This window comes from Mauremys mutica, chromosome 6 (assembly GCF_020497125.1).
Source record: "Mauremys mutica isolate MM-2020 ecotype Southern chromosome 6, ASM2049712v1, whole genome shotgun sequence".
In the NCBI taxonomy this organism is placed as follows: Eukaryota; Metazoa; Chordata; order Testudines; family Geoemydidae; genus Mauremys; species Mauremys mutica.
This window is the reverse complement of record NC_059077.1, coordinates 123107241-123124053: the sequence shown is the minus strand read 5'-3', so window position 1 is coordinate 123124053 and position 16813 is coordinate 123107241. Positions and strand designations below refer to the sequence as shown.

Sequence of the window (16813 nt, the reverse complement as noted above, 5' to 3'; positions counted from 1 at the left end):
CATCCTGCGAAGTGACCCTTTATCGCCAGGGTAAAACCCCCTGGGAACACAATGCCCATTTACTGAGGTGCTTAATGATTTAGATATCTAACTTCAGACATTCATGCTTGAAAATTCTAGTTTTAATCTCAGCTGAAATTTAGTGCATTTTGCCTAAACTACATAATGCAATTTAGATGCAACATGTTTCTGGGGAAAGAACCTGAAAAATGCCTTTCTATTCGTTTCTTATTACACCAGCCACTTTTCACTATGTTTCTAGTCTCTTGCTGTTCCAATGGAGACAGAATGCATTTGTTTACCAGCTTTGACCTCTTCTGACCAGTGCAAATATAGGCAGAGTGAAAGGAATGATAAATGAGCTCATGATTTTTATTTTAGGCAAGCAAAGCCATTTCCACTTGTTTACTTTCATTTTACTAATGTGCTGTACATATTAGTACAACGTACCCAACACTTCCCACAGTAAATTGATTTTTTGTTGTTAAAGAATAATATATTTTTGAAAGACACCCTTCGAGGGTACATATAGTAAGCTTTGCAGCTTGTAATTATGTGTAATTTGTTTTCCTAAGGGTTAGTCCAGCAATATATTTACAGTGAAATGCCCTCCTTGCTCCTTGGTCCGTCGTGACAGTGCTCTATAGGCCATGCATTTCCCTGATAGAGAAGGCAAAGCCTTGCATGGGTCTCTCAAGGCCCTCTTTGGCTGACAAATAAGAAAGGTGAAAAATACACTGGAGAGAAGCTTGTGACATAAAAACCAAGAAAATCAGAAAAAGGGAGAGGGCAGATGGTAAACTACAACTATTCAGCACACACAACAATTTTAATGCGTTGATTGAGAATTTGTAACTATGTTTTTATCACCTTTTATATGACATTGCATATGCCTTATGTTTTTGTAATGCTGTTAACATAACTTTGGAGAGCCAAAAGGTTTGCACTGAATTCTCGCAAGAAAGGGGAAAAGGTCAAAATACTACTCTGTTACATTAAGACAATCTATTCATCCTTTGTATGGAACCAAGGGTAGTATGTACATACCAAAAACTAATGTATTAAAAAGCTAGACCCACCCAATATGAATGAACACCAGTGTAAGTGCCCCATTAGAACAAGTTTAATGTCTTCAAGTAGGGGGGAAAAAAATGTGGCCACTTGTTTCTCTTTTCCATCCCACTTGAATGTTTTTCCAGCATCCTCAAGTTCAGGGGAAGTCCCATAACATGAATTTAAGAACAGCAACATGCTATATACGTAAATGTGTCCCATCTTTTTAACCTCATGGATATTTGGATCTCTATAAATCAAAGGAAAGCAGACCTAGGTCAAGAACCAACTTGTCAGAAGACATCACATCAACTACCTGGTGCCTCTATCTAGCTGGTTAATTGGAGCTATTTTACCTTTTCACTTTTAGGGTATGTCTATAAAGGGATAAAATCCCCATAGCACGGCCACGGGTGGCCCAGGTCAGCTGACTCACTCTCATGGGGCTCAGGCGTCAAGGCTAAAAACTGCTGTGTAGACGTTCGAGCTTGGGCTAGAACCGGAGCTCTAGGACTCTCCATCCTGACCACAGCAATTTTTCAGCCCTGGAACCCACGCCCTGCAAGCCTGAGTCAATTGACCCAGGCCAGCCACAGGGTTTTTCTTTATCCCTGTGTATACAGACACCCAGGGCAAGTCATACTCTGTCAGAATACAAGCAATTGCTGTTGGAAAAAGCTGATAAGTTCCTCTCAACAGGTTCTCACTGGTGGACCAGGATGAACTGATCACCCCAGAAATGGTGGGAAACAGGAAGCCAAAGATGCAGCATTTCTTAACCAAAACACATCAGTATTTATTTCACCTACACTTGCATTCAGGTGCATTGAGTTCCATTTCCCCATAAGCTTCCCATGTTTAGTGTGCTCCAAGTTTTTTATCAAAGTCTTTAGACTTAACAGAAATGAAAAACAGTGAGATGGGTCCCAGCCTGTGCTGCTAAAATCCCAAATTCAGGACCTTCTTTTCAGGATGCTGCTTCTCCTCACCATCAGTACTCTTCAATCTGGTGTTGTCTTTTCCTGGCACTCCTTCAAATAGCATGCTGTCCTCTGGTGTTGGCTCTCCGGATATGCCCAGAGTGAAATGACTGAGCCTGGACTGTACAGGGCCCCAGACTGCTCCCACTCCCAGCAGACTATGGTCAGGCTTAAACAGACAACTGAGGCCAGCTGGACCATCCCCTAGATCTAGTTCCTGAAGTAGTCAAACTTTCTACAGTTACTTCTTGGTAAATGTAGCTTCCCAAAATGGCTTGTGTTTTTCCTTCCATTTTCTCCAGTGGCAGTTTACGGTCACAGATCCTTTATTTTATGTAATTTTTCACTAAAACAGTTTTTGGCTCCACTGTTAGGAAATTGCCTCATTGGTTTTCATATTGCCCCTTGGCAAACTGAACAGAATGCTTTATTGATTGGGTATTGATCTCATCCCTAACAGCTGATTTCAAAGTGTTTTAGGCAAATGTATTTTTTGAGTTTTGCTTCTAGAATTTCTAACTGGGCAAGGAGCACATAAAACTCAATTTGCCTTCCACAAGCAAAGGTAGAGAATCTTGCTCCTCAACATCTCCTTAGCATTGTAGGCAAAAGTTAGCCTGAGGTTGGCCCCTGATCTTTAAAAAGTCAATAAAGGAGAAAACTTTACTGATTTATCCTGCAGCCAAACCACAAGGCTGGATATAGGGAAGACTGGATGGGCTACATCTAAAACTACCGGGATATAATGGCTCCAAGTAAAATTCTGATTTTAAAAAAGTTCACTTGGCAAAAAAAACAAGCATCAGGCGCTAAAAAAGGGAGGAAAAGCGACCCTTACAGAATGGCGCACTTTCAGGAAAGAGAAAAGAGCTTTATGCTGTTCGGTTTATTACAGTCTACCTCTGAGCCTGTACTGCAAAGGAAAACATTTCAGCTTAACCCTGATCAAAATATTAGTAGGAAAATGGTCACCAGTATCATCAAGCTCTCGATGGAAATAACCTGAGACAATGCCAAAGCTATAATGCCTCAAGACCAACTGTAGAGAATGCCACTGTGTCAGCCAGACAGGATGATGCAGATGAACATTCTTCAGGTCTGCAGAAGGATATTTCTAGAGTAAAAAAGATAGTCCTGATGGACTAAACACTCTTCAACATTTACTTGAAGAGTTTCAGGTCCAAGATAGGATGCAAATGCAGTCAGACCTAACTCTTCAGTCCAAAAATGTTACATTGCAGATATCCCTACAGTTGCCACTGCTGCTAGCTTGGGCACAGTCTGATGCAGTATTGCACAGGCAGCACCTGAAATATAGGAGCCTGCTGGCATTATGACATACTCCATACTCAGCTTAACTCCAACACTGCTGTGATGACTTTTTTATTTAGGTCTTTCTGAATAACTAGACAGGTCAAGTAGATGGTAGTTTGAGAGCTAGCTCTTCTACCTCAAACAAATCTAAGTGCCAATTTTTTTTATTTTATTTTATCAGCCACATCCACAGAAAGGATAGATTTTTATAACTGAGACAGAATGAATATACAAATTAAAATACACATCTCATCAAAATACTCATGTCTTATGTTTTTTCCTTGTACCCACACCTGAAATTAATTATATCTAGCATGTTAGAGTGCAGATGAAGAGAAAGGGAGCTTTTCACTTGTATAATTCAAAAGACATTTTTTTTTTTTTTTTGCTATCAGGACCTCTGGCTCTTCTGAGTGTGCTGAACAGTCAACCCTAAGTTCAGGGTCATGGTTAGAGTTACAAGTATCCTGACAAAGATTCTTCCTGCACACTAGAGCTCAGGGAGCTGTTTCAAAGGTTACAGCCAAACTCTTCTTACGGGATGAAGCATCTGCCCTGATTTCAAGTAGCGATGGCATTCTGAAGAGAACAAGTTGCATGAGATACCCTGTTATAACTGGGACTGGAGGATTAATGGATGCTCACATACTAGAGTCCTACTGCGTGAGATGGGAGAAGCACAGCCTGAAAGCACAAAGGTTTCCAGTGACAGGTCTAGGACGATCTGAGCATTGTAAAGGTGGAATGAGGGCATAGCATGGCTGGTGGAAGGCCTTTTTGAGTGTCATTCTGTACAGAGAGGAGCAAATTCTCACCAGCTAGAAACTGATGAGTTTCCCCATAAGGAGAATGCACATCTCAGACCTGAGGAAAGACACCAAAACAGATATTTACAAGAGCTGATAGGCTTTTCCCAAGCAAAAGAAGATCTTCACTTTTTCAAATGAGAAGGGAAGTGTACACAGTTAGAGACACTATATCTGACACTGAAATAGTAGGACTGGTTTCACTAGTGTTTTCATTTATACTTATTTTGCTAAGACTAGATATATAAATTTCTATTACCACTGGCTCAACTAGAAGCGTATTATACAAATCTGTCTAACAAACAATTTTATAAACCACTAGAACCACCTAATCACCCCCTCTCCTTATTCAATGCCAGTCAACTTGCCTAGCAGTCCCAGTTCCCCCTTCACAGTTCCTCACCTGTCTCCCCCCAGCTCCTCATCCAGTCTCAGAGACCTGCCCAGCCAACTGACTCCAAGCCCCCATCTCTCCCGCCTTCATGGCTTCCTGTCCCAGTCTGCATATACAGTCTGGTCAAAACTAGGAGTTGAGAGGCTGGAGTATGCTCGGTGAGGATGGAATCTTTTGAGACTTCAGGTGTTAAGGTCTATCAAATCTCTTCTGGGCGTGTGCAAACTGCAACTTTTCAAAAGCTTATCAGTTGGCCAAATGTGGGCAGGTTTCATGGAGATGACAAAAGCCACCCCCTGCCAAATTTCAAGTCCCTGCTCCAAAACATGGGGGCATTAGAACTTCTCTAACAAAAGGTCACCATATTTTTTTTAATTACCAAAATGTATTTTTCCCTAGCCTCATTCTCAGAAACTGCTGAACTGTTTTCTCTGAAATTTTGAAAAAATATTCAGCATGAGGCAGACACTTGTCATGGAAAATTTCATCCCCAAATGTTGCAGTTTAGGAAAAGTTACAAGCAACTAAATACAGGGTCTTAGAATAGGAAGTGTCAGGCAACCTTAACAGGTAGTGCTACCAGCACTTACCAGCTGCAAAGAAAATCAAAACTGACTAAATGTAAACTGATGAAGTATTGCCATCTTTAGCCTGCAGATCAACTGTTTCACCATCTCCATTAATGCTCATGGTTTCCTCCAAACAGAAACAGAGCACGATTAATATGATTGGTATAATTTTTACTCAGCTCTTCAGAACTCAGTGATGGAGAGGGAGGGTACCAGAGGCCTCTTTCCTCTGCCTCAGAGTAGCTAAGAGGCTTCTAGAGGGCATAGAAGAGACAGAAAGAACCGTTACTTGCTAGTGAATGTAGTTCTTTATGAATGTTGGCTTCATGTTCACACTTATGGGATGTAGATCACGTACCAATAAGGTTCAGGAACCTTCTAGAAAAGCACTGCCTGTTGGGATCACAGACATTCCCACTCACAGAACTGTAAGACACAGTACAATCACTACATGCCGCAGTTCCAGTGGCAGTTTTAGCAGGCCTTCATGGATTCAATTGCACCCACAGAAATCATGAACCCCCATTAAAGCCACAACCCTGGTGGTGCTGCAAGCCTGTGTGCCAGGTCATAAAACCTGGAAGAGAGAGCCCCAGAGCACAGGAGCCCACCATAGTGGGGGAGGGGGAGTGTGCAGGGCACACCACTCCACATTAGGCCAGGATTAGGTTTGCAGTGCTGGGGCAGAGTGCTGCTGCAGGTGTCTGTGCCCCGCTTGGCTACAATAAGAGTTTAGTGTAGTGCTTCTATTGAATTGAGAGATTACATTCGCCCCAGCTCAGTTCCTTCCATAAATTCCTGAGTCATTAAAAGAGTAGGACAGTGAGGAGAAGAAAAAGTGGGCAGATGTTTTGGTTCTGTGTATTCACATTTTGAAGAGCATCCATTATTGGTAACTGATTTGCCAAGATGGTCTTTATATTCCCACCTGTGGGAGTGGGTAGCTGCAGAACCCCCAGGAAGGTGTGCCAAGGAGTACAAGGGCTGCCATTGTGCCCCGACTCCATAGTCGTGAAAAGGGGGTGGTGGGATAGTAGTCTCCTTGTACCTCCCCCACCCCACAGAATCAGGGGCAAATTAATCCTTTGTATGTACACAAGAAAGATACTTCAGAAGTTAATAGACTTCATTAGACCGTAACTAACCCAATGTCTATTGTAACTCTTACAAGCAGCCTCTCAAACTTGATCCCCCTAGAGAAGCCCTCTATGTGTCACTTCAGACTACACGACAAATTTAACGTTCATTCCTTAATCTTTCTGCTAGTCTCAGGATGGAGAAGTTGGACTAAAAAAGTCCACATCTATTTGCTAGTCAGAAAGTCCCAGTTTTTGTCACAGCAAATGCACATTCCCTCAGTGTGGTTTTCTAGTAGGAAACTGGTCTCAACAAGTCATATGCTCAGATGAATAATACATGACACTTTAATTCATGTGTTGCTAAAGAGGTGTTGTGAGGACATTTCTTCACATTGCACAGCAGAGGCTTCTAAATGGTGGTCTGGAAAGCACTGGTTGGTCACATAGTGCTGCTTCCCTGTCCAGCTGCTAAATTCCAGTAAGACACCTAAAACAAATACTTTCCTAATATTACTTCTCACTATAAGTAGTTGCTGCAATTTGCATTAACCTAAAATAATGCAATGAAAACATCTGAAAACCCTGCTCCACAATATTTCTAAAGTCATTGCCAATAAATGACCTCAAATTTCTAATGTAATGCCCTATTGTGTTAGATTTAAGAAACATTTTCTCCCTTCCCCTCCACACCCATAGCCCATGTGACCAATCAGAAAGCACTCCAAGCACCATTATTCTCCATTATAAGAACATAAAAATGGCCCTACTGGCTCTGACCAAAGGTCCATCTAGCCCAGTATCCTGTCTTCCAACAGTGTCCAGTGACAGGTGCCCCAGAGGGAATGAACAGAACAGGCAATCGTCAAGTGATCCATCCCCTGTCACTCATTCCAGAGGCTAGGGACACCATTCCTGCCCATCCTGGCTAATAGCCATTGTCGGACCTATCCTCCATAAATTTATCTAGTTCTTTTTTGAATCCTGTTATGGGCTTGGCCTTCATAACATCCTCTGGCAAGGAGTTCCACAGGTTGACTGTGCATTGTGTGAAGAAATAATTCCTTTTATTTGTTTTAAACCTGTTGTCTATTAATTTTATTTGGTGACGCCTAGTTCTTGTGTTATGAGAAGTAGTAAACAACACTTCCTTATCTACTTTCTCTACACCAGTCATGATTTTACAGACCTCAATCATATCTCCCCATAGCCATCTCTTTTCCAAGCTGAAAAGTCCCAGTCTTATTAATCTCCCCTCATACGGAAGCTGTTCCATACCCCTAATCAGTTTTGTTGCCCTTTTCTGAACCTTTTCCAATTCCAATATATCTTTTTTGAGATGGGGCGACCACATCTGCACACAGTATTCAAGATGTGGGCATACCATGGATTTATATAGAGGCAACATGATATTTTCTGTCCTATTATCTATCCCTTTCTTAATTATTCCCAGCATTCTGTTCACTTTTTTGACTGCTGCTGCACAATGAGTGGATGTTTTCAGAGAACTATCCACAATGACTCCAAGATCTCTTTCTTGAGTGGTAACAGCCAGTTTAGACCCCATCATTTTATATGTATAATTGGGATTATGCTTTCCAATGTGCATTACTTTGCATTTATCAACATTAAATTTCATCTGCCATTTTGTTGCCCAGTCACCCAGTTTTGAGAGATCCTTTTGTAGCTCTTCACAGTCTGCCTGGGTCTTAACTATCCTTAGTAATTTTGTATCATCTGCAAATTTTGCCACCTCACTGTTTACCCCTTTTTCCAGATCATTTATGAATATGTTGAACAGTACTGGTCCCAGAACAGACCCCTGAGGGACACCACTATTTACCTCTCTCCATTCTAAGAACTGACCATTTATACCTACCCTTTGTTTCCTATTTTTTAATCAGTTACCAATCCATGAGATCATCTTCCCTCTTATCCCATGGCAGATTACTTTGCGTAAGAGCCTTTGGTGAGGGACCTTGTCAAAGGCTTTCTGAAAAACTAAGTACACTATATCCGCTGGATCCCCTTGGTCCACATGCTTGTTGACCCCCTCAAAGAATTCTAGTAGATTTGGTGAGGCATGATTTCCCTTTACTAAAACCATGTTGACTCTTCCTAAACAAATTATGTTCATCTATATATCTGACAATATTGTTCTTTATTATAGTTTCAACCAGTTTGCCAGGTACTGAAGTCAGGCTTACAGGCCTGTTATTGCCGAGATCACCTCTGGAGCCCTTTTTAAAAATTGGCGTCACATTAGCTATCCTCCAGTCATCTGGTACAGAAACTGATTTAAGTGACAGGTTACAGTCTACAGGTAGTAGTTCTGCAATTTCACATCTGAGTTCCTTCAGAACTCTTGGGTGAATACCATCTGGTCCTGGTGACTTATTGCTGTTTAATTTATCAATTTGTTCCAAAACCTCCTCTAATGATACCTCAATCTGGGACAGTTCCTCAGATCTGTCACCTAAAAAGAATGGCTCAGGTTTGGGAATCTCCCTCACATCCTCAGCTGTGAAGACCTATGTAAAGAATTCATTTAGTTTCTCCGCAATGATCTTATCGTCCTTGAGTGCTCCTTTAGCATCTCGATCGTCCAGTGGCCCCACTGGTTGTTTAGCAGGCTTCCTGCTTCTGATGTACTTAAAAAAACATTTGCTATTATTTTTTGAGTCTTTGGCTAACTGTTCCTCAAATTCTTTTTTGGCCTTCCTAATTGTATTTTTACGCTTCATTTGCCAGTGTTTATGCTCCTTTCTGTTTTCCTCACTAGGATTTAATTTCTATTTTTTAAAGGATGCCTTTTTGCCTCTCACTGCTTATTTCCTATTATTTTACCATTTTCCATCCTCTCGTCCTCACTAGGACATAGGGATTCTCTATTAATAGATCCTCCCCTAACGGATGTCCAAACCATGTGCTCCTCTGCACCCGTCGGCTTTCCCCCAGCCCTTAGTTTAAAAAATGCTCAACGACCTTTTTAATGTTAAGTGCCAGCAATCTGGTTTCATTTTGGTTTAAGTGGAGCCCATCCTTCCTGTATAGGCTCCCCCTTTCCCAAAAGTTTCCCCAGTTCCTAATAAATCTAAACACCTTCTCCCTACATCATCGCCTCATCCATGCATTGAGACTCCAGTTCTGCCTGTCTAACTGGCCCTGCGCGTGGAACTGGGAGCATCTCAGAGAATGCTACCATGGAGGTCCTGGACTTCAATCTCTTACCTAGCAGCCTAAATTTGGCCTCCAGGACCTCTCTCCTATCCTTCCCTATGTCACTGGTACCTGCAAGTTAGGAATTACGCATTGAATGTTCTGCTTTAAATAATATACATTAATTCTATTACACGAGTCTCTATATACTATGCCAGCCACTGATGACTTAGTTATTGACAGGGCCGGCTCCAGGTTTTCTGCCGCCCCAAGCGGCAAAAAAAACAAACAAACCAGGAATGAGGGACTGAGGGACCCTCCGCCGAATTGCCGCTGAAGACCCGGACGTGCCGCCCCAGTAGCAGCCAGAGTGCTGCCCCTTGGTACTGGCCACCCCAAGCACCTGCTTCCTTAGCTGGTGCCTGGAGTTGGCCCTGGTTATTGAAGAACATTAAACCGCTGATTAAAAAACCATGCTTTAAAGTTTTCAAGGATTAGATTATAAATCTTGATTAGTGCTAAGGACATATGCCTAGTGGTGGTAAATACATTACACAAGACAACTACTCCAACAAGAATAGTTGTAAAAATAGTGAAAACCTCCCACAGCACTTAATACTCACTTCCTTCAACTATTTACAGTATTTTCTATTTACAGAATATTAAATCATTGTCACCTTAGCTAAAACACAAAGACAGACATGACATTCTAAGTAAGCAGGAACTATTATCCAACTAAGATACTTACCTTGTCAACCAATGTCCGAAGTCGGGTCGATGAGCCCACTGAACTCCCGTCTGATTTAAGGAACGAAGTAACCGACAGCAAATAAGGATGATCCATGGACTTGCTAAACCCATCCACTTTTCTGAGCCTCTTAGAAATTCACCTGAAGAGGTGACTTTGCCCAATTTTGAGTCACATGATGGTATATCAACATTCCTGCACTGGGCGGTTTCCTCAATATCTTCAAAATTTTGTTTCACAGCAGTACTAAGCTGAAGATCACATTCTTTCACAAGAAAGTAGTGTCTACAAATTTCCTGGCACAGTGCCAGGCAAAGAGTATTGATAAGAAAATACCAGGTTTGGTGCTCCTCTTCAACAAAGCTGCTTGCTCCCAGGCTCACGGCATGGCCAACAGTTCCTGCCAACATGAGTACATCTAGTTCTGACCAGCTGGAATTGGAGACAGCTGGGTTCTGTGAACAGAAAAATGTGTCACTGGTGAAATAATCTGAAAAACATATAATTACTTCAGTGTGTGTTTAAAATGTGCTTACAGCGACTTCTTCAGTGACAACAAATCCTAAGCAAAAAGACAAATTATGTAATTTTTCTCAATGGCATTTTCTGAACTTTTTACTCTTAAATAAGGTTAATTTTAGTGTAATCCACTGAGTTGGCATCATAACACATTTAATTATTCTATTTTAAGTCATTTTATATCTCCTCAAGGTAACGAACGTCTCTCTGAATAATCACCAATACACACTTCAGCTTCAGGTTCTCTACAATCTTGTGACAGAAGGCGTGGAGCAGCTCTTGCTTGCTGCACATCAATAGATCTAAAAATAGAACTCTTGCAGCAATCAAAAAACTGAGTAGAGATACCACTAACAAGCACTGCTCTAGTGCTCTATTCATTCTTGGTTTGATAAAGTGAAAAAATCATCTCAAATTACCAGCAGCTATTTCAGACATCTTGCTGCCTATTGTTACCTTGCAAACTGAACTGCGTATTTATTTCATGATAAAGAGTCTGTTAAATAGTGGGTGTTTAAATGTGTATTTCACATGTTATATATGGCTACAACAACAATCCTCTTGGCCTGATTTCTTCATTATTTCAGTTTTCTGCTTGCTGCGGCTACACGGAACCATCCTCAGTGCCCACAGCTGGGAAGAGAGGGCTATCTACTTGCGAAGCATGCCAATGAGCACTTTGGGAGAAGTGCTGCCCGAACAATCCTTTCTTTTCATTTTAAGTAATTTTCTCGGTTGGGAAATACACTAAAGAAAGAACATATCGTGAATAAGAACTATCGATACTTTAAAGAACAGTACAGAGACCATTTTAAAGCCAAATCCCAAACATGGTAAATTATTTATACTTAAAAACAAAGTTCTCTGAATGCATATTCATTTTCTTAGGTATGTGCTCCTACACTTGCCCCTGTGAGCGCTGAGCACTGAATATCCAGGAACTTTATACAGACTAGTCAAATGTACTTTCCTCAAAACTGTGTAAACTGCACTCCGATTTCTAAGCTTTAGTTCTTTTTTAGACCTCTCTCCCTTACAACAGGCAACCAAAGACAGTAAAGTGATAGTCTATTAAATATATAAAATCATGAAGTCTGAAGACCACTGGTGTTGCTCAATTCAGAATGGATTTAATTTCCTAAGCAACAGTTCACAGCTGTGCGGGTAGGAGAAAGGCGGTATGTATGGAAAGCACACACTACAGCTTACTGTGCTATTTGACATGGTTGAAAATTAACGTAATGGTCAAGTCATTGTATCTGAAGATGGTGACTAGCTGCAATGGCCCAGGACGTAATATTTTGTTGCATAGAGTACCTTGCTAAAAGCACTGGTCGTGGTGTGCGGAAAACCGGGCACCCTCTGTAGACAGATACATATCAGCCTAGCTAAGTAATCAAGTTTTTCTACTCTACGCAGCTGTTATTAAATTTAAAAAGTGTTCGCCCAGGAACAAGCACCTCCTACAGTTAATTTGACAGTTCTGATTACATGGAGGACACAGTTCAACCCTGAGATGCTTACAAGAAAACTAGTTTGTGCTCATCACGTTTGGTTTTGCATGGTCAGTGATTTCACCTTAAATAGCTTGTCCTAATAACCACTGCAGGGTTTAATCTCTATCAGAAAAACATTTGCCAAAAATTAAACATTAGTACTGTATGTGAGAGATCACAATTTTTTCCTGTACTTACAAAGTATCTTCATTATCTCAGATACTGCTGTGTGGTAAGTGTTGGACATAGTTATTGTTTATGTGCCATTAAGTACTGACTTCAGAAGTAGACCATGTATATCAGATTTTTCACTCTCATGATGTTGACTATCTCCATGTTTTCCAATGCAAAGTCCAAAATGTTGGCTTACCTTGTAAGATTTGCTAACAAGTTATGAATTTTCACCCAAAAATTAAACCTATATCTAATCAGGTAGCAGGTAATAAGTTTAGCTTCAGCATCTAATTAAGACTAAATCTGGAGTTTTGATTTGTGGGAACCAAGCTGTGCAAAGTCTAAATGTAGTCTTTGTTATTCACCGCCTGGAGTTCGTGAGCAGAATAAACAGGGCAGGTGATGTACCTGAAGTACCTATTAGATATTATTAATTCATACTAACAGCATGGACCGCGTGTGTGTATGGTTGGGGGGTAAAGGAGCACATTACACCAAAACCTCTGCATTTACAAATTAAAATTACAGAATGTGATGATACAGAATTCAAATTTCAACTGAAGGAGAGTTTCCAGCTGAAATATATCCCAAGTCAGTGATCTAAACTTACTATCATCTGAAGCCTGTTTGGTGGATTATGTACTAAAACTTATTCATTCCAGTTAACAGACTAGGTTACATCACAGCAACCACCAGTATTAGCACTAACCTCTTGTTTAACAGTCTCAGCAGAGAGACCCAAAGAGTGAAAATGCATTCAGATCGAATTGTGCGTAAGCATGTCATTAGACCACAGGAGATTTAAGTCGCAGCAACGCCAATGCATTCAGTTCTGTATTTAAGGGACCAGGAAGTGTCGCCAACCCACGCCCTCAGAAGCTACAGGAATCTCAGATCCCTTCACCCTCCTATCAGACAATGTATGTGTTTTCTTTTAAAGATTTAACACTTCTCTTACAGAAATATATATATGTATTTATGTCTCGTACCTTATGATTAGCAGCACCTTGACACAACAGTAAGCTTCATACATTGGAAGCAATTGAAATGTAAGTCACTGGGGAATCATGAAACAACTTTATGGGAGCGATCAAACTAATGGGCAAGTTTCTGGTGTTTCTCCAAACTTGCTCCATTTCTATGCCCATGTGAATACAGTTTCAGTGCAGCAGCTTAGTGTGACAAAATACTCCTGTTGCAGAGCCAATTACTTCTGCAGAATTACACTAGTAACCAAACCATCCCTCTACACATCAGCACATCTCATGCATTCTCAAGGTCTAGGAAACAGTAAGAAAAATAGATTAGTCAGGACTGATATTAATCCTGGTTGCATTGTTGTGGCTTTTCTGACTATTAATAAACATTATGGTAGTGCTTCAAGATGCCGATCAGGACTGGAGCCCCATTGCGCTGGGCACTGTACAGATTTAGGTAAGACAATTCCTGTTCTCGAAGGCTTACAACCTAGAAGTCAAAATGGGGTAGAGGATAGGGACATAATATAGAAATAAATATGGTGAATTGACAAAGCTTTGGTATATGTTTTGTTGGTTAAACGGGAAGCTAATGGAACTGAGTACAACAGAAGTTCACCTACCTCTCCAGGATCAGTAAACAGGGTTCTTTACACATCACTGTCAAATGGACCTGTTCCCCTAAGGGCATATCCTCCTGACCTCCATAACAATAACCCTGTTTTCTCCTCCTGCTCCCACAGACAGTTCCCCCCTACACACACACAACTCAACTGTTCCTGAGAGAGGGACACATTCAGTGATCAACCCCACATTCCCTCACACAGAAAGCAAAATAAATCTGTGCCTCATTACTGAATGTCATCATTAAAGGTTAGCTATGACTTGACTCATGGAATACTAAATTTAGATTTCTGTGTCAGTAGCTGACTTAATAAAAACTACCCTGAAATGGATTTTGTAAAAGCATTAGGGTTCAATCCTTCAAACTCTTGAGCATCTTCAACCCACATTAATTTTCTAGTCATTGCTGGTACACAACACCGTAAAGGTCTGACACCCTCATTGTATCAAGCAAACTGTATTTAGAATCCTTAATTTATAAATATGGATTTTCTAAGCAGCAGGCTTGCAAAGCCAACCTAGTATCTGCAAGTCAAGTTGGGTTCTTTCTAGTTTGTGCGTCACCATGAGTAGTAACAATTTTGGAGCCCAAATAAATTTTCCGTGCCATTCTCTTGCCACCCCCATTGGGTTAATCAGTGTAACTAGGACGTAATTAGACAATGGGAATGCACAGGCCCTTGCAATTGAAATTAACATTTCTGTTAACATGTGGGGCAGAAAAATACCGTTCACTCACAAAGCTGTGCAGCTTCTGGAGGGCTGATAGTACAATAGAGAATTATTTTTTACTAAAGTAAATATCAGTGATTAAATGAGTAAGTAATTTTTACACAGTCATTTTTCAGACTAGAAATTATAAGGTTTGGGGGATGTTGGTAAAGAGTCTAACATTCCGGAAGTCATGTTCTTGGATTCTGCTCATTTGGACACAAAGTGAGCTAAGCTGTATTTCCAACTGTGATACCTTCCACGGAACAGCACTGATTACAACTGTTCCCAATAAGGTTTTTTGGGAATGCTGGGATCACATTTCAAAGCTACCAAATCACTGCACCATCTCATTCATACTTTAAAAAAAAAATAATAAGGTAGTAAGAATGAAAGAAAAGGTCTTAACTGCAGTTTGGTGCTTTGGTAATTAAACAGGAGATAAAAAAATACCATATGGGGGAAAACCAATAAAAATTAAGCAGAAGGCAATTCAATTAAATAGAATTTATTTGAATTGCATTTTATTAATGGAAGTAATACTGCAGAACTGTTGCATTCTGAGCACTTTCAAAATGTCCCTTACTTAGGCTCACCCCAATTTTTAAGAAAAATAGCAAAACATGACTACAAACAGAAGAACTACATACAGTGGACCCTCGCTAGAACACACTTCTATATAACGCAAATTCGCTTACAGCACAGGATTGCGCATGGCTCCCAAATTTAATTACCTTCATTGGAATCCATAGTAACACGGTCCCCGTGTTAATGCGGGACCGTGCATGGATCCAAAACCCCGCGTTCTAGAGGGGGTCCTGCGTATTATACTTCAAGACAATCCAGTAACTTTGAATTGAGGCATTACACAAAAAAGTTAACATTTTTGAAGATTTGCTAGGATTTATAAAGGACTGCAGCACTATTTAAAGCTTTACATGTCACTGAGGGAGCAAGTGATTGTGAAAAGATGTACTAATCAAAAGTTATTTATAGCATCCAGGAACCAGATGTTAACACTGCCTAGAGCATTATGGTCTCCAGAAAATTTATGAACTTGATAATCAGCACCTACATTCAAGCACAGGAAAAAAGCCACACTGAAGGACGTGTACTTCAGCGACTTTCTTCAGAGATATGAACTAAAATGCTTTTATTTTATATATATATATATATATATATATATATATATATAAAGATCTGAAGCCATTGACAGACATTTCTGAGGTATATATTTGTATTGTAAAGCATACATTTGGAAGAGGGATTTATTCAACCTAACAAGATGCATGTTGTAGGCTCTACACTGGCAGCATCAAACTCTGAAACTGGAAAAGAACAGCCTTCCTTGAGATGTTATCTCAGTTCCTGCAGAATCCTGAGATCAGATATTGCAGTGGTTCTCAAACGTACTTGATCACGCTTCACACTTCTGTGTGTCTGTAGTATGGATGCCCCTCACTCCCGCCACACAAGTACATATACCAAGTAAGAAGTTTCACTAAATATTAAAAACAGTAAGGTACTGCCACACCCTTACTTCTGTGGTGCTGGCGGCGGTGCTTCCCTCGGATATGGGCACCCAGCCAGCCACTGCTGCTCTCCAGCCACCCAGCTCTGAAGGCAGAGTGGAGACAGGCAGCTGCTGGCCAGGCGCCCAGCTCTGAAGGCAGAGTGGAGACAGGCAGCTGCTGGCCAGGCGCCCAGCTCTGAAGGCAGAGTGGAGACAGGCAGCTGCTGGCCAGGCGCCCAGCTCTGAAGGCAGTACAGCCCTCAGCAGCCGCAGCACAGAAGTAAGAGTGGCATGGAATATAGAACTGTATGAACTCATCCAAGAAATTTGCTCTTTATGCCCTAACCAACCCACAAAAAATGTGTGATTTCACTGCGATGTAAGTAGACCCCTACTGATATGTGTGGAGGAATCAACTTTGCTAGTTATTCATTGCTGTGGATAAAATGGGGGCAGTAAGCTTTATTTTTCTCCAAAAAAGCTTCTCATGCCCCCCCAGAATATACTCCGCACCCTGCTCCCTAGTGTGAGAACCTCTGTGATACTGCAGTGCAAGGAAGAAAGGAAATGATTTTATAGTACTATTTGTAATTCATGTCTATTCGTGTATAGCTCTAGCAATCCATCTTCATATATTTCAATTAAAAGCATCTGTCTAAGCATCTGCAACTGGAGATCGGAATGAAGCATGTGCAGACAT

General features: G+C 40.9%; 1 protein-coding gene across 1 annotated transcript in view; it reads right to left on the bottom strand.

Annotated features, from left to right (window-relative positions):
- Positions 1-16813, bottom strand: part of PIGG (phosphatidylinositol glycan anchor biosynthesis class G) — a 134176-nt gene that overhangs the window by 61614 nt on the left and 55749 nt on the right. Inside the window, exon 9 of the mRNA XM_045022088.1 lies at positions 10100-10554. Within this exon, the coding sequence (XP_044878023.1) occupies positions 10100-10554 (455 nt within the window). The remainder of the gene's footprint in view (positions 1-10099; positions 10555-16813) is intronic.